The sequence below is a fragment of the Jaculus jaculus genome, chromosome 1 (assembly GCF_020740685.1).
Source record: "Jaculus jaculus isolate mJacJac1 chromosome 1, mJacJac1.mat.Y.cur, whole genome shotgun sequence".
In the NCBI taxonomy this organism is placed as follows: domain Eukaryota; kingdom Metazoa; phylum Chordata; class Mammalia; order Rodentia; family Dipodidae; genus Jaculus; species Jaculus jaculus.
In genome coordinates this window covers 32,553,663-32,572,114 of record NC_059102.1, presented here as the reverse complement: position 1 = coordinate 32,572,114, position 18,452 = coordinate 32,553,663, and the positions used below count along the sequence as shown (strand labels likewise).

The following is an 18,452-nucleotide window of genomic DNA, read 5'->3' as shown; positions in this document are numbered from 1 at the left end:
TTTGTTGGATGGCTACACCACTTCATTTCCTACCTCTGTGGAGTTGTTCAGGCCTTAAGCAAGAGGCTGGTGATGCTGAGAAAATTTTCCTCAGCCATCCATTTCCTTCTAGTGGAGAAAGAGAAATAGGCTTGTTACTGGTTGTTCCTACTAATTGCCTGGGTTGGTGCATGGAAGAGGGAGGGAGAAGAGGTTGTCCGAGAATTTTGATTACCTACATTTGGTAGAGTTAGGGTATGATACTTTTGGAGGTTCATTTGCCTTGCTTTTCAGATTACTTTTTCAAATATAATGTACGTTCACTGTAAGAAGACAAATAATGAGATGTCTGAAAGAAAAGTGTCCCTCTCAGTGCTTCAACCTCTTCCTTACGAAAATAGTCTTAACTGTTTTGTTTAAACCATTCTGTATCTTTTTCTGAATATATAAATATGAAGTAATAACTTCCTGCCCCTTTCTATTTTATTTTAAAATATATTTTATGCTGGGTGTGTTGGTGCACACCTTTAATCCCAGCACTTGGGAGGCAGAGGTAGGAGCTAGAGACCCTACCTCGGAAAAATTATATATATATATATATATATATATATATATATATATATATATATATATGTGCATAGGAAAGAAACTTGTTGACAGAGGTGAGCGCCAGGCCAGTGATAGGACCAGTTGTATCTTCAGAGCGAATCACTTCTAGAATATATATATATATATATATATATATATATATATATATATATATATACACACATACATATATATATATGTATATATATAAACACATACACACACACACACACACACACATACATACATACACACACACACACACACATACTTACTTACTTACTTGAGAGAGACAGGCAAAAGCAGACAGAGAGTGAATGTGGGTGCACCAGGGCTTCTTGCCACTGCAAACGAATTCCTGATGTATGTGCCACTTTGTGCATCTAGCTTTATATGGGTACTGGGGAGTTGAACCTGGGTTGTCTGGGTTTGCAAATAAGTGCCTTTAACTGCTGAGCCATATCTCTAGCCCTATTTTATTTCACTTTTTTTTTTCCCAAGGTAGGGTCTCACTGTAGCCCAGGTTAACCTGAAACTCAGTCTGTAGCTCCAGGCTAGCCTAGAACTCAGAGTGATCCTCCTGTCTCTGCCTCCTGAGTGCTGGATTAGAGGCGTGTGCCACCACACCAGGTCCACTCCGTTTTAAGACTAGGTCTTGGGTGGGCATGGAGGCAGAGGTAGGAGGTTCACTGTGACTTTGAGGCCACTCTCAGACTGCATAGTCCAGGTCATCCTTGGCTAAAGCAAGACCCTACCTCAAAAAAAAAAAAAAGTTTTTGTGTAGTAGAGATAATAACCCACTCTCTTATTATAGTGTTTTAAAGCTTTGTTCACAATCTAAGTCAAATATTTCACCCAATCTAAAATTGATCTCTGATTTTTTTTTTCAGTAGTTGGGATTGAACCCAGGACTTCACAAATATGCTGTTCCACTAAACTGTACCCCTATAAACACACTGAATTTTTTTTTGGATTCCTTTTTTTAATTAGTTGTTACTTTTTTCCTAATCTAACCCATGTAGGATAAAGAGCATAGAAAACATGCATTAGAATTTTGTTTTGTTTGTTTGCTCGTTTCTTAAGTAGGGATGCAATGAAAGACGAAGCTCTAGCTAGCCAAAAGCAAATGACCTTCAGTACAGGGCAAGAAAACCTTTTTTCTAGAAAGTAGAATTTGCTAAGTTAAAAGCATTCAAGGGGCTACTGAGTTGGCTCAGGGGTTAAAGGCACTTGTTTGCAAAGCCTAACAGTCCAGGTTTGATTCTCCGGTACTCAGGTAAAGCCAGATGCACAAAGTGGTCTATGTGAGACCAGGTGTGGTGGCGCATGCCCTCAGTCCCAGCACTTGAGAGGCAGAGGTAGGAGAATGACCATGAGTAAAAGTGGCCCATGTGTCTGGAGTTGGTTTACAATGGCAGGAGGGCCTGGTGTGCCCATATTCATTCTCTCTGTGTCTGCCTCTTTCTTTCTCTCTCAAATAAATAAATAAACTATTTAAAAATAAAAAGCATTCAGGAACCTGAGCAAGAGCCAGGCAGGTTCTGAGTAGGTACATTAGCCTCTCCGAGCACCCTAGGCCCAGCTTCTAACTTTCCCTAACATAAATCAGGCCCAGTCACTTCCAGCCTTAACCTGAGCACCATCTGCAGGTCATGTCTCTTTATAGCCTCCAGCAGCTGCCCTTCTGTGTCTTTGCTCTCATCTCTTCCTCTTTCCTTGGACTTGGCAGACAAGCTGGTCATTGGAGACCTCTGGCCAACTGGTCAGTGGAGTTTCCTGTGGTGGGAAAGAAGAATGCTGGGGGTGGTGGCATGAGAAAATGAAGAGGAAGGTGTATGTAAAAGCCAGAAAGCGAAAGTGCTAGAAAAGAAGCAGTTCTGAGGAAGAGGGTCTTATGGGAGACAAAATCTACTAAGTGAGCTCAAGCCAAACAAGCCTTTGTTTAGGCTACCCTCCAAGAAGAAACCCCACCCACTCACCTCTCAGTCCTGCAACCCCAGGCCTCTGTGATTATATTATTGGCCTTTGGTTTGGTCTCACACTTCTTTCAGACCATGATTTATGCTGACTGCCACAGTTTTCTGGCAGGCCTTGCCTATGGTTTTAAAGACCTACCACTATTTCTTTCCTTTTTTGAAAAATGAACTTTGTTACTTTGTTCAAGCTCAAGGGATAAGAATACAAAGAGTTCAACAGTTTATTTATTTTTGTTTTTTCAAGATAGGGTCTCACTCTAGCCCAGGCTGACCTGGAACTCACTCTGTAGCACAAAGCTGGCCTTAAACAGCATTCCTCCTATTTCAGCCTCCTAAGTGCTCTTATTAAAGGCATGTGCCTTTATTATTAAATTGTTATTATTAAAGGCATGCCTGACTTTTCAACAGAATTTGAATAATCCTTAACAAGGCATTATTAGAAGAGACATATACTATGTAGTCTCAGGCTGACCTTGAACTCACAGTGATCTCCTACCTCTGCTTCCCATGTGCTAAGATAAAGGCGTGTGCCACCACACCTGGCCATAAAAACTTTTCTTTAGATGCTGGGATTAAAGGGTGTGAAAAAAATTTTTTTTTTCTTTAGCCGGGTGTGGTGGCACACGCCTTTAATCCCAGCACTTGGGAGGCAGAGGTAGGCTGTGAGTTTAAGTCCACCCAGAGACCGCAATAGTGAATTCCAGGACATCCTGGACTAGAGTGAAACCCTACCTTGAGGAAAAAAAATTTTTTTCTTTATTTAATTGAGATAGGGAGAGAAAGAATGGGCACATACCAGGGCCTCTTGCCACTGTAATTGAACTCCAGATGCTTCTGCCATTTTTTGCATCTGGTTCTGTGTGGATACTGAGGGATCAATCTGGGCTGTCAGGCTTTGCAAGCAACACTCCAAGTAATTTTGATACATGCAGAGCTGTGCAGAATTATGGGCAGAAATTCTTAGATGGCTTAAGGAGCCCATGTGTTAGGGGACTGGAAAGAAGGCAGAAGTCTTTCAAAGCAGTTATTGATAGGCATGTTTCTTTTTCTTCTCCTCTCCACATCATTTCATCTGTTCCTTTTTGCTGAAGCAGATCCCACTCATGAGGGCACAGCAGAGGGCATGGAGAACATGGCAGATGCTGTCACCCACGCTCGTTTTGTAGGCACAGATCCTGCCAGCGATGAAGTTGTCCTGATGAAAATCCTTCAGGTAAGCAAGAGGGAAGAGCAATTAGTCTAATGGCCAAAATGCTGGCTCTGCTTACCCGAGTCTGCCATCAACTTCAAGTTATGTTTTGACTCCACTGGGGCTTAGAGGCTGATTTTGTTTCCAAACAAGCAGCTCAGGTACCCAAAGTAAAAGCTTTTTTAAGGAAAATAATTAAGAGCTTTAAATGAATTGATATTAAATACCAGAGCCCCTTAATACACGTGTGCCTCTGGTATATTGTATGTGTGTCATCCATTTGCTGGGCTTATGGGCTAGAGCCGAAATGACTGGAGAACTATGTCAGGGTTGTACAGAGTGAAGAAACATTTCCCAAGTCAAGTTCATGGGAGTCTCCACTATCCCCTTAAACCAACCTGAATATTTTTAAATAATTTTTTAACTATCTATTGACAGCTTCTACATATATAGCCAATATACTGTGATTTAATTTTTTTGAGGCATGGTCTCACTGTAGCCTAGACTAACCTGGAACTCCATAGTTCCAGGTTGGCCTCCAACTCAAGGTGGTCCTCCTAGTTCAGCCTACTGGAATAAAAGGCCAGCACCACCACATCCAGCTTTAATTAATTGGTTTTTCAAGGTAGGGTCTCACTAGCCTAGGCTGACCTGTAATTCAATATGTAGTCTCAGGCTGCCCTCAAACTCACGGTGATCTTCCTACTTCTGCCTCCCAAGTGTTGGGATTAAAGGCATGTGCTACCATTGAAATCAGGTGGGATTATACACACTTGTAATCTCAATATTTGGGAGGATGAGGCAGGAGGATCACAAGCTCTAGTCCACCTTGGGATGTATATATATGGCATGACCTTATCTTGAAAAAAACAACAGGTGTGAGGATGTAGTTTAGTAGAGTAATTTCCTGGCATGTGTGAGGCCCTGGGTTCAATTTCAGCACCATTTTACAGTTTTAATTTTTTTATTTATTTAAATATTTTTTTATTTTTCTTTATTTGAGAGAGAGAAATAGGCAGGGAGGGAGAGAGAGAATGGGTGCGCCAGGGCCTCCAGCCACTGCAAACAAACTCCAGATGCATGTGCCCCCTTGTGCATCTGGCTTGCATAGGTCCTAGGGAATCAAACCTTGGTCCTTTGGCTTTATAGGCAGGCACCTTAACCATTAAGGCATTTCTCCAGCACCATTTTAAAATAAAATAAGGGGCTGGAGAGATAGCTTAGTGGTTTAGCACTTGCCTGTGAAGCCTAAGGACCCAGGTTCGAGGCTTGATTCCTAGGACCTACGTAAGGTGGCGCATGCATCTAGAGGCCCTGGCGTGTCCATTCTCTCTCTCTCTCCCTCTCTCTCTCTCTGCCTCTTTCTCTGTCACTCTCAAATAAATAAAGAAAAACAAACAAAAATTAAAAAATGCTAACAAAATAAGTAGGGCTGGAGAGGTGGCTTAGCAGTTAAGTGCTTGCCTGTGAAGCCTAAGGACTCCAGTTCAAAGCTCGATTCCCCAGGACCCACGTTAGCCAGATGCCCAAGGGGGCGCACTTGTCTGGAGTTCTTTTGCAGCGGCTAGAGGCCCTGGAGCACCCATTCTCTCTCTCTTTCTCTGTCTCTCTCTATCTCTATCTATCTATCTTCCTTTATCTCTCTCTTTGTTGCTCTCAAATAAATAAATAAAAATAACTAAAGGGCTGGAAAGATGGCCCAGTGGATAAAAAAACTGGCTGCTCAAGCCTGAATAACAAGACTGTCCTCAGATCATGTGTAAAATACCAGAAGTTATGATGGGCTTCTGTAATCTCAGCACCCTGACACTGAGATTGGAGGCAAAAACAGAATTACCTGGAGGCTGTTAGTGAGTGCAGCAAAATGAACAGCAGCAGAGCAGAGAGAAAGAAACCCTGCCTCGAATGAGGTGGGCCAGAAAGTTGTCCTCTGACCTCCATAAAAGTGTTATGGCACACTGTGTCTGCACTCACTAGACTCATTTTCAGCCTACAGGTAAACTTAATCACCCAGATCGCTTTTTTTTTTTCTTTTTATTTCTGTTTTATTTTGTTTTTATTTGCAGGCAGAGAGAAAAAAGAAAGATGGAGAGAGGGCCTGCAGCTGCTGCAAATAAACTCCAGATGCATGTGCCATTATGCATCTGGCTTTATGTGGGTACTGGGGAATCAAACCATGGTCATCAGGCTCTGCAGGCAAGCATCTTAACTGCTGAGATGTCTCTCTCCAGTCCCAGACTGCTTTGTTAATCAGTGTCTCCTCTTTCTTCCTTGCAGGTTCTCCGGACTCTCTTGTTAACCCCAGTTGGTACCCACCTAACTAATGAATCAGTATGCGAAATTATGCAATCTTGCTTCCGGATCTGTTTTGAAATGAGGCTCAGTGGTAGGTGCTTCAATACTAGCTCTTTCACCATGCCTGGGGCCAATGTCTGAGTATGTATACAGGATTCTGTCTTTGAACCCCAGAGAGATGGAAAACTTGGGGGTTTTTTTTCCATTATCTACCTTGGGAAGGATTAGAGATCTAGAAGTGTCTGTGCTAGACTAGCTAGAACAGACTTCATCCCATTTTGCCAGGCATGAATGAGGATGAATCTTTTTATTTTATTTTATTTTATTTTATTTTATTTTATTTTTTTCAAGATAGGGTCTCACTCTAGCCCAGGCCAACCTGGAATTCACTCTGTAGTCTCAGGGTGGCCTTGAACTCTCAGTGATCCTCCTACCTCTGCCTCCCGAGTGCTGGGGAGGATGAATCTTAAACTAAATCAGTTCTAGGACAAGATCTCCTCCCTTGAGGTTTCTAAGATTAATAATAGTTGATAACCTCAAAGAACCCATCTATTGTGCTGCCTTTTTTCCTGACTCAGTAGTGCCACCTACTTGCCCAGTAAAGTTATGGCTACCAGGTTGAACTAGAGCTGGTTTTAATAAGTTTGGCATAATCCTTAGTAAACACAGTTTGGAGGGGAATCTGCTGTGAGAAGTCTCCTGATAATAGTACGGCAAGTAATGACACCTGTGTTATTTGTTTTTGCCTGTGCAGAGTTATTGAGAAAATCCGCAGAGCACACTCTCGTAGACATGGTCCAGCTGCTCTTCACAAGGTAAACCTGCTGCTGTTTGCTTCTGCCTGGCTACCCAGGCCTCCTGAGTCTGCCTGCTTCCACACAGCCACTTTAGGGACTTGGCTAACCCCATAGCCACATTAGAAGCCACTGGGATTATGGATGGGGGTAGTTCTGTGGGTCCAGGGTTACTAAGCAAGGGAGAAGGAGGAGGGAGCTGCTGTGGCCTCAAGGGGAGACACAGGGTTATTGAGTGTCTGGTTCCCAAACTTGTGTCTGTTTCTGTGAAGGTAGCGTCAAGATAGGGGAGCAGAGAAAGGATTCCAAACTAAAGGTGGCCTGGAATAGGTTTTTGAGCTCCAAGAGCTCAACCTGTTTTCTGTGGAAGATGAAGACTAGGATGACCAACAGTTTTGAGAACTGACTTGCTCTTCTTTGATTGCCTGGAACTGTCCTAATTTTATCATGTAAAGTTCCATGTCCTAGAAAACCCCTCAGTCCCAGACATAATGTTTTAGTTCCCTTGTAGAGGCCCCTTAGCCTCTAGCCTAAGAGGCCCTTTTTGTACTAGACCTAACTGCCTATTTCCTACACTTTCTTTCAATAGACTCACCTTGAGAAGAACTAAAGCAATGGTTTTTAAACCTCCCCAAGAGATTTGTTTGTATGTTTTCAGACAGTAGATAATAGTTTCTATTATCTACACGCAAGACTGCCTGTGGACCCTGCTGTAAAGTTTCTTTCTCTATGGGCCCAAATTTTTTGTTTTAAAAACATAGACCTGGTTTAACTGTTGAGCCATTTCTCTAGCCCCCAGACCTGTATTTTTATGTCTTGCTGTATGCTTAGTATCTTGGGGGTTTAATATATTACCTCTCCATTTCTTAGCTTTCAGCAGTACTTTTCAAGGGAGAAAGAGCCTCCATACTCAAAGGGTAGTTATTCATCTCACCCCAGGAAGTGCCTTATCTATTTCTATGGCTCTTTGATGAGCCTCTAAAAGGATAAAATTAGCCTGTTTCTCTAACTAGATTTTTTAAATAGTATTTTAGAGAGAGAGAGAGAAAATTGGCACACAAGGGCCTCAGCCACTGAAATCAAACTCCAGACACTTGTGCCACCTAGTATGCATGTGCACCCTTGTGCTTGCCTCACTTTTGTGGGTCTGGCTTACATGAGATCTGGAGAGTTGAACATGGGCCCTTAGGCTTTGCAGGCAAGCGCTTCAACCACTAAGCCATCTCTGCAGCCTTATGACTAGTTTTTCATAAGAATAAGAGACCAGGGCCTGGCATAGTGGTGCACACGTTTAATCTTAGCAGAAGTAGGCAAATCATCATGATTTGAGGCCAGCCTGAGACTCCATCGTGAATTCCAGGTCAACCTGGGCTCTAGAGCAAGACCCTCCCTCAAATAAAGGAGCAGGGGACCTTAAAGAGATAGTTTAGTGGTTAAGACACTTACTTGCAAAGCCTAACGACCTGAGTTTGATTCCCTAGTGACCACATAAAGCCAGATGCATAAAGTGGCAAATGCATCTAAGTCCATTTGCAGCAGCTAGAGATCCTGGTGCATCCAGTCTTTCTATCTGTCTCTCCATCTCTCTCTCTCTGCTTGCAAACAAATAAATAAAAATACTTTTTTAAAAAGATAGATAAGCTGGGTGTGGTGGTGCACACCTTTAATCCCAACACTTGGGAGGCAGAGATAGGAGGATTGCCATGAGTTCAAGGCCACCCTAAAAAATAGCGAGCAAGAGAGAGACCAAGAATATTCTGGCCCAAGGCACCTGTAGCTGGCTGACCTGGGGGGTATTTGTTGTTATCCTAATAATAGCCCATGGTACTCTCTATCTTCTAGGTTACCTCAGTTTAAAGAAGAACCCAAAAGTTATGTTGGAACCAACATGAAGAAGGTAGGATCTAAAAGTTGTTCTGCTATCCCTGTCTAAACCTCCTTAATCTCCAAACTTTGGTGCTATGGGATACTCTTTTGTCTAGATAGGTCTATTTGGAATCTAGAAATAGCTGTCACTCCTTTAGTGAGCAATATAGTTTCTCCCATGTATCTCTCCTTCCCAGCCTTTCCTATTTGGCTTGTCATTGAACTACCACATAAACTAGTGAACCAATCCTTCATGGAAACTGGGTAAGATCCATCAGGCTGGGCTGAAGCTGCATATTGACAAAGATAAAAGTCTGACCATCCCCTCATGGCTCAGCCTTGTCAGCTGGTAGGAGAGGTTGTGCCCCATAATCCAACCCTGAATGCTGAATATGACTTGGTTCATGTTTGTTCTAGTATCTATTGAAGAAATAATTCAAGCTGAAATGTAGGTCAAAGGAATCTCAAAAGTGCTAGGAAAAGAATGGTGGTCAGAAGGATGGCCTGTTTCCATTTTTAACTGAAGCCCTAGACTTCATAGGCCTCTGATCTAATTCTACCTATAGAAATGACCCTTGGCTATATGGTGCATGCACCTGACCTGACCTGTTCCCTACCATCCATTTCCAGTCCTGCCCTATGCCCTGTTGGCGTGTGTCTGATTTGATTTCATCCTGTTTAAATTGTGCATTTGCCTGTCTTTCACAGATTTCTCCATGTCTCCTCAACAAACTGGAGCTAAGTAGTGGGGAGCAGACCAAAGCCCTGAACCAGTTAGAGAGGGTACTACTCTTTAAGAATCTCAAGGTCTCTCTCCCTCTCCTTTCCCCTTTTTATTTCTTTAAATGGCATACACACACACACACACACACACACACACACACACACACACACACTGGGTCCCATTTCTACTGTTTGAGTACAACTTAGCCCTTTCTAATAACACAGCTTGACTTTGGAGAGTTGCATGTGTTTGTATCTTTGCAGTGTTGGGAATTCTCCTGGGATCTCTGGTTACCTAGAGGTAGAAGGAAGTTTTGAATATCACATAGTAAACCTAGAGAGCCTAACTCCTGCTGTCATCTTGTGAAAAGCTTAAGATATACCCTTTCTAGGGAAACTACAGAGATTTCCAAGGAAGACCCTTCCCCTTCTACCATGTCACCATCTCAGGGCCGGTATAGAGATCTTACGTCAATCTAAATACCTGGCTAGGGGCTGGAGAGATGGCTTAGCAGTTAAGGTGCTTGCTTGCAAAGCCTAAGGACCCATGTCCTACTCTCCAGATTCCACGTTAGCTAGACACAGCACAGGGTCTCACATGCACACTAGGTGACACAAGCTTCTGGGGTTCGATTTCAGTGGCTGACGCCCTAGTACACCAATTCTCTCTCAAATAAAAACAAAATAAAGCTGGGTATGGTGGCACACGCCTTTCATCCCAGCACTTGGGAGGCAGAGGTAGAAGGATCGCTGTGAGTTCAAGGCCACCCTGAGACTCCATAGTGAATTTCAGGTCAGCCTGGGCCGGAGTGATACCCTACTTCAAAAAAACAAAAACAAAAAAAGATTATCTTAATCCCCATAATTCCCATATCCCTGCCTTAGAAAGGAAGGGGTAGAGGATGTATAGCTTATCCATCACAAGAGTGTGTATGTCAGTGTGGTTGTGGACGTCTAGGTCATTGATGATAAAAATAACAGTGCATGTGGCTAGATGTGGTGGTTCATGCCTTTAATGCCAGCACTGGAGAAGCTGAGGTAGTAGGATCATCATGAGTTCAAGGCCAGTCTGAGGCTACAGAGTGAGTTCTAGGTCAGCCTGGGCTAGAATGAGACCCTACCTTGAAAAATTAAAAAAAAAAAAAAAAAACTACATGTATGTTATAGTAGCTAGATATCCCATGAGTTTGTTTCCTGTTTGAACTCACTGTCAAGTTTCCTTTGTGTGTTTGCGTAGTTTGACATTGTAGTCACTAGCCAACATAACTATTAACCTAGGGCCTGCTCTGTTTTTGTAAAATTGTTAATATCCTTTGGAATATAGAACTGTGCAGATAAGGTGATATAGGGTTCCATGAACAAACATCTGCCTACCTGTCTTAGAACATTAGGACAGTGGACATAGCTATCCTTTGTAAAAGATGAGATACTTACAAAAACTGGCTGCCTCTCAGCCCTACACCAGTCAGAAGCCAAGAATACTCACTAAAATGACCTGGTTGGAGCTAGCTTTGCAGAAGAAGATAGAGAGGAAAACAGGAAAAAGGAAGGATTGATCCTTGTGAAAAAGGGATATCGGTGACTGTCATTCTCAGTGGATGTAGAACTGAAATTAGAGACTCTTGAAGTGGTTTTTTTTTTTTGTTTGTTTGTTTGTTTGTTTGTTTTTCATAAAAGTAGATAAATTTGTCAGTACTCTGGAGTTCAGAGACAAAGACCAGTAAAGTCAGGAGGTCTTTATTTTCCCTTATAGTTCTCTTGGGCTTCTTGCCCCTTTATATGTTTGATCCACTCTTCCCAGATCATTCTTTATCATGAACTTGATCGCGTTGAGCTCCACTGGTTCCTGGAGATACTATACTTTTAGATCCTGTTTAGCCACAAAAGCTCAGTTCTAGGCAGATGACTGCAGGCATTTTGGAGACAGAGGGACAAGAAGTGTGAAACATTGTGAAGCTTACTATGTTAAAGGAGGGAAAAGCCTCAGCTTTTGGGCCTCTCTCCTGTATTGGAAAGTGGGTAGAGAAGGAAGACTTACGTAGGGCGGAGGTTTTTTTGTTGTGGTTTTTTTTTTGTTTGTTTGTTTGTTTTGTCAATACTATAGTCCAGGCTGACCTGGAAACCCCCTCTGTAGTCTCAGGCTGACCTCGGACTCACAGGGATCCTCCTGCCTCTGCCTCCCAAGTGCTGGGGTTAAAGGAGGGCCTCACCACCCCTGGAAAATTATGTGTATTTTTAAAATGTTTTATTTTTTATTTATTTATTTATTTATGAGAGAGAGAATGGGCACACCAGGGCCTCTAGCTACTGCAAACGAACTCCAGATGTACACACCAACATGTACATCTGGCTTACATGGGTTCTGGAAAATCAAACATGGGTCCTTAGGCTTCTTAGACAAGGGTCTTAACTGCTATCTCTCTAGCCCAAGTTAGGTGGTTTTTAAGAAAGAGATCAAAGCCTGTTGAGGCTCTGAGATTGGAGAAGCTTGAAGAAAGGATCCTATCTCCAAATACCAGAAGGAATTGAATAGATCCTTTCAAGTTGCATCTAGAGTGGCTGGGGATACAATTCAGTTGGTAGAGTTCTTGCTTAGCATATGCAAAGCACTGGGTTCAATACCTAGCACAATATAAACTGAAGGAAGATCAGAAGTTCAAGACCATCCTCAGCTATATAGCAAGTTTGAGGACAGCCTGGGATACATGAGCCCCCATCTCAAAAAGTATAAATAAATTAAATTGCATCTAGCCATAATGATGCACAAATATTTTGCAGCATTAAACATAAATAAAAATGAATAAATGGATGTGGGGGGAAAACTGCATCTAGGAAGAGCAATAGTGTAAACAGGAGGTCCCATTAGCATACCAGAATTGGGCCCAGCAGCATGACTTAACTCCATCTTTAACTCCACAAGTAAAACTAGGATCTTACCCCTTCCTAACTCTAAGGAATTAATATTTGACCAATTTATGCAGACGTTCCAGAGCAGAAGGATTTATGTATTTATGGTCTAGGCCTAATCCATGTAGAGTAAGAAAGCTACAAGTCTGGACAGGAAGGAGTGGGTTCTCAGAGTCCCACAAGAATTAGGAATAGGAGATTGCTTTGCAGAATAGTATAGAAAGAAAGCTCAGGAGTCCATAGGCTTGTACATTTGAGGCTCTGAGCAAAGAGTCCCTGCCTTTATGTCTCTGCAAAAGGGCTGTGCATCATATACAGGAATCAGTGTTACCTTTTTAATGTAACAACTAGAACCCAGGGAAATAGAGCAAAAATTGTAACAGCTGGCTATATCAATGATCATCAATACAAAAGCAAAATGTTACCATCTACAAAGAAGTTACTATGCCACTCCAAAAAGTGGCAAATAACAGAAAACAGGTTAGAGGCATAGGGAAGTGGTGTGATGGTTTAGGACCTAGGTCTAGATTCTTGCTTTGGCACAGATGTGGACTATAAAACTGTTTTCTAGAGACCAGGGCTAAGAGAAGAGATACTTCTAGAGATAATATCTTAGTTTGAATGCTAATGTGGAATATTTCCAGCTGAAAATGAGAGCAGGAGGCATGAGTGATTCATCCAAATGGAAGAAACAGAAGAGATCTCCTCGGCCTCCACGTCATATGACCAAAGTCATGCCAGGTTCAGATCTGCCTGCCTCAAATGGAACTGCCTTAACTTCTAACCTTACTGGTAAATTCTCTGGACTGCTCTTCTGATTAGAATAGACAAAAAAGGTCCTTTCTTTCTCAGAGATTTGAAATGGAATGCCACCCAGCTGAGGGGGCTTTACTGTCTCCCTCCCTCCCCTTCCCCTCCCTCCCTTCCCCCCCCCCTTTCTCTGTCTCTCTCTCTCTCTCACACACACACAAAGAAAAACTTCAGATAAACAAAACTGTGACTATTTAACAACTTTTCCATGACTTAAGGTTGTTCTCCCTCCAGAGGGACTCTCACTACTCTGTAGACATCATAAATGAGCATACAGTCTGAGAAAGCAGAGACTCTGTGATACCATGGAGGGTAACTTTTGCCCACAGAGTCTCTCTTCTCCTTCAGGTTTTACTTACTTCTCTTGTCAGGTGGCATGCCCTTCATTGATGTGCCCACATCTGTCTCCTCTGCAAGTTCAGAAGCTGCCTCTGCAGTGGTCAGCCCATCTACAGACAGTGGCCTAGAATTTTCCTCCCAGACCACCTCCAAAGAGGATCTTACTGACCTGGAACAAGCTGGTTCTCCAAGGGAAAGCACAGCTGCGGATCCTGGGAGCAATGAGCTAGGGGTTTCTGATCAGTTTGACTCCCAGGTCTGACTTTGATTCACTCTTCCACTGTGAAAATTAACTCGGTCTTTTGGGTCTTGTTTCCAGGCATTAAGTCAAAAGAAGGTTGGGGTATGGTGGAGGTTCTCCCCACATTTCCTAAAGTTACTTTTGCTTCCCGTAAAACCTATAGCATGATTTACTGTGAAAGGAGCATGTACGAGTTCTCAGATTTTACAAATAGTTAGTACCTGCCAGAAGGAAGGGAGGTGGCCATGGCTTTTACTGGATGGTAATAATCTAAATCCTAAGCCTATGAGGGTCTCTACATCTCTGAGGTTCTAGTCACTACATTCAGTGGTGCCTTAGGACGTTTTCTGGTCATCCTACTTATGCTCTGAACCATCTTGCGTTGATTCATAAACCATTGAAATCAGCTTGAAAGACAGGTATTTCTGGGAAATAAGTTCTGAGTTGCTCTTGTCTCATCCTTATTCCTATATCTGATTGCTGCTGGTCATAACAGGAAGGGGCCCATGAAGAAAGGGCCCAGTCAGCTTCAGTAGAATCCATCCCTGAGGTATTAGAGGAATGCACATCTCCTGCTGACCACTCTGACTCTGCCTCTGTCCATGAGATGGATTATGTCAATCCTCGGGGTGTGCGCTTCACCCAGTCTTCCCAGAAAGAAGGTGGGTACTCTGGAAGGCTCTGCCCATGCTCCTCCCCTGTTCTAGCCTCTAAGCTTGAGTCTAGACCAGCTTAGACTAAGGTAACTACTACCTAAGAGTCCTAATTGCGGCCATTTTCTAGGCAGGAAATGGAATTAAGCCATAGAACTATTGACATAGATGGCACCTTTCCCTAAGTTATATACAGAGAGACTTTGGTGAGCTATAGGAAGTGAAAGAGAATAATAGGAAGCTTAGAACTTTTTTTAAAATATATTTTTTAAGTTTTTTGGTTCATTATTTATTTATTTGAGAGTGACAGACACAGAGAGAAAGGCAGAGAGAGAGAGAGAGAGAGAGAGAGAGAGAGAGAGAGAGAGAGAGAGAATGAGAATGGGCACTCCAGGGCCTCCAGCCACCGCAAACGAACTCCAGACGCGTGCGCCTCCTTGTGCATATGGCTAACGTGGGTCCTAGAGAATCAAGACTCGAACCGGGGTCCTTAGGCTTCACAGGCAAGCGCTTAACCGCTAAGCCATCTCTCCAGCCCTAAAAATATTTTTATTTATTTGATTTGCAAGGAGAGGGTGGGAGGTTCGAGGAAGGGAGAAAATGGGCATACCAGGGCCTCCAGCCATTGCAGATGAACTCCAGACATATGCGCCACTTTGTGCATCTGGCTTACATGGGTACTGGGGCATCTTTCCTGGGCCCTTTGTCTTCGCTGGCAAGCACCTTAACTACTAAGCCATATCTCCAGTCCCCTCCCCTTTTTTTTGAGGTTGGGTCTCGCTCTAGTCCAGGCTGACCTGGAATTCATATGTGGCCCAGGTTGCTCTCCAACTCATAGCTGTCCTACCTCTGCCTCCCAAGTGCTGGGATTAAAGGTGTGTGCCTCCACTCCTGGCCAAGCTTATAACTTTTAACAGAAAGGAAAGATTGTTTTTAAAAATACTTGCTTATTTATTTATTTGTTTATGGAAAGAGTGGCAGGGCCTCTTGCCTCTGCAAACAAACACCAGACATATGCACAGCTTTGTGTGCTGGCCTTACTTGGGTATTGGGGAATCAAACCTGGAGTACCAGGGTTCGTAAGGAAACATCTTTAGCCACTGAGTCATCTTCCCAGGCCCTCATTCTTGATTATAATTCCATCCAATAAGTAGGGCTACTTTTGCCACTTCCCTGGTACATGTGGGTAGTGGATCCTTTTCCTTATAAAGAATTATTTTTCTGAAGTTGCTATGGGTAAAACAGAGTAGGTTTAGGCTGGGCGTGGTGGTGCACGCCTTTAATCCCAGCACTTGGAGGCAGATGTAGAAGGATTGCTGTGAGTTTGAGGCCACCCTGAGACTACATAGTGAATTTCAGATCAGCCTTGACTAGAGTAAGACCCTACCTCAAAACAACAACAAAAAAAACAGAACAGGCTAGTCCTAGCTAGCAGCTGGCAGGTTATATTTTTTCTTAGTAGTCCTCCTCTCCTTTCACCTTCCCAGGCACAGCTTTGGTTCCCTATGGTCTTCCCTGCATCCGTGAGCTCTTCCGCTTCCTTATCTCTCTTACCAATCCACATGATCGCCATAACTCTGAGGTGATGATCCACATGGGACTGCACTTATTGACAGTGGCTCTTGAGTCAGCTCCTATAGCCCAGTGCCAGGCCCTCTTGGGCCTCATCAAGGATGAGATGTGCCGCCACCTTTTCCAGGTAAGACCACATTGTTCACAGAACCTTGGTTGTTTTTCAGGGTTCTGGGGTCAGGAAAACACAGGGAGGTTTGGCTGATGGTGCAAAGATTATAGGTCCCAGGAAAATATCTCTCTTCCAGTGGGCTAGTAGTCATAATATAAGGGTTCTAAAAGTTCTCCAAGGACTCTGAGAAGGAATGACTAGATCAAGAGCTCCCTCAGAAATACTGGCATGGTGGTTCATCCCTATAATCCTAGCACTTGAGAGGTTGAGACAGGAAGATCAAGAGTTCAAGGTCATCCTTACTATGCAGCAAGTTTGAAGCCAGACTGGCTTCAAACATGAGATTCTTCCTCACACAAACAGAGAAAGGGGGAAAAGGAGTTCTCTCAGAGCATAGGCCTACAACAATTTCAGTAGTTTCTGCTCCTGCTTTCCTGTTGGTTGAGCCAACTCAGCTTCAGGGACATTATAGCCTCCTGCTCTCTGGTCTGTAGCTCCTGAGCATAGAACGTCTGAACCTGTATGCTGCTTCCCTGCGAGTGTGCTTCTTACTGTTTGAGAGCATGCGGGAGCACCTCAAGTTCCAACTGGAGGTAAGTTTTGTGACCTTGGAGGGGAAAAAAGCCACAGGAGATACATGGCATTTTTAGTGGGGCCAGCTCACTCATGTCGCAAGGGCTTCCTAAATGATCCTTTTTGCCCCCATATTTTGTTTTATTTATCTGGCCTTTATTATAGAAAAGTTAGAAGAAGTGAAGAAAAAACTGGCTGACTATAAACTGTAAGCACCCAGAGCTGAGTGTGGTGGCTAATGTCTGTAATCACAGTATTTAAGAGGCTGAGGCCTTCTGTGTTCATTGTCAGCCTGGGCTCCGTAGTGAGTTTCAGGACACCCTTAGCCACAGTGAGACCCTGTCCTAAAAAATAACAAGTAGAACTAAATGTAGTCAGACATACCTTAATCCCAGGGCTTAGAAGGCTAAGGTATGAGGATATTTGTAAGTTTGAGGCCAGCTTAGGCTACAGAGTGAGTTACAAGCAAGCCTGGGATACAGTGAGACCCTGCTTCAAAGAAGCAAAATATAATGAAAATAAATAAAAAGTGGGAGAACCCAGATATGAGGACTGGCAGGTAACTTCACCATGAATGGGAAACACTCTTCTTAGCAGTTCCTTTTATAAGTCAAGCCAACATTGCTACTAAATTATAAAAAAGAACTCTAAATAGGAGTAGGGCAGGTTTACATAGCACACAAAAGGACAACTTTTGGGGGGTTGGGGTATAAGGAGGAGAAACAGACTATTTAATATCATGGAGGAAAATGGAATTTATTTAGGTATCTTTTTATGTGTGCTTCTTGGCTAGGCTTCTGCTTCCTGCTTAATGTTCTTGTCCAATTTTCTCTTCCTATCTGGCATCCTTGCCCACTCAAATGGCAATCATTGGATTATTGCTAGATGTACATCAAAAAGCTCATGGAAATCATCACTGTGGAAAACCCTAAGATGCCTTATGAGATGAAGGAGATGGCACTAGAGGCCATCGTGCAACTCTGGCGCATCCCCAGCTTTGTTACTGAGCTCTACATCAACTATGATTGTGACTACTACTGCTCCAACCTCTTTGAGGACCTCACTAAACTGCTGTCCAAGGTGCTGAGCACTAGTATTGGCCTCTAGAAAGAAGGCTCTAGTAAGGAAATTTCCCTGATGGTAGTGATAATAATACAGGGAGGGGAACTTCAGAGATGGGAAACAGGAAGAAGAAAGGTGTTTTGTAAGGGTAATGGAGATGTCATACATAAGTATTGAGATTTTTGGAAAAATCATCAGGTAAAGTATATTCTCCTAACTTCAAGTCTAATGGATCTACTTACTTTCCAGAATGCTTTCCCTGTGTCTGGTCAGCTCTATACAACACATCTACTGTCTCTTGATGCCCTGTTGACAGTGATCGACAGCACTGAAGTTCATTGTCAGGCCAAAATCCTCAATAACCACACCCAGCAAGAGAAGAAAGAGACAGCCAGACCCAACTATGAGGCAGTAGATGGTACCCAAGAAGCTAACAATGGTAAAAATAAAAAATTAAAAACCTTTTTCTTTCCTTCCTTTTCCCTCCTCTAATGTCCGTATCACCTTTCCTTTTTTTGTACTGAGAATCAAACTACATTTCTTTCTCTGAAGATCCCAGGATACTGTAATAATCCTTTCTCTACTTGCTGAGTCCTCTTTTAAAATATTTTTTTTATTTTTTTTTCTGTGAGAGTCGTCATCTACTGTTTTTTGTTTTTTTTTAATTTAATTTATTAGTTTTCATTTCAGTGAATACAGGCAGTTTGGTACCATTATTTAGGCTCATCTGTGATCTACCCCCTCCCATTAGACCCTCCTTGTTAATTAAAATG

The 18,452-nt window shown here is 42.9% G+C and overlaps 1 protein-coding gene across 3 annotated transcripts in view; it reads left to right on the top strand.

The window, feature by feature from the left end:
• The window catches only part of Gbf1 (golgi brefeldin A resistant guanine nucleotide exchange factor 1), a 170,638-nt gene that overhangs the window by 125,908 nt on the left and 26,278 nt on the right, over positions 1-18,452 (top strand). For all 3 annotated transcript variants that reach the window (XM_045142358.1, XM_045142357.1, XM_045142356.1), the window contains exons 5-15: positions 3,638-3,756; positions 6,010-6,118; positions 6,782-6,842; positions 8,664-8,718; positions 12,962-13,109; positions 13,499-13,722; positions 14,204-14,369; positions 15,848-16,059; positions 16,539-16,637; positions 17,503-17,697; positions 17,929-18,118. In XM_045142358.1, coding sequence (XP_044998293.1) covers positions 3,638-3,756; positions 6,010-6,118; positions 6,782-6,842; positions 8,664-8,718; positions 12,962-13,109; positions 13,499-13,722; positions 14,204-14,369; positions 15,848-16,059; positions 16,539-16,637; positions 17,503-17,697; positions 17,929-18,118 — 1,578 coding nt within the window. The remainder of the gene's footprint in view (positions 1-3,637; positions 3,757-6,009; positions 6,119-6,781; positions 6,843-8,663; positions 8,719-12,961; positions 13,110-13,498; positions 13,723-14,203; positions 14,370-15,847; positions 16,060-16,538; positions 16,638-17,502; positions 17,698-17,928; positions 18,119-18,452) is intronic.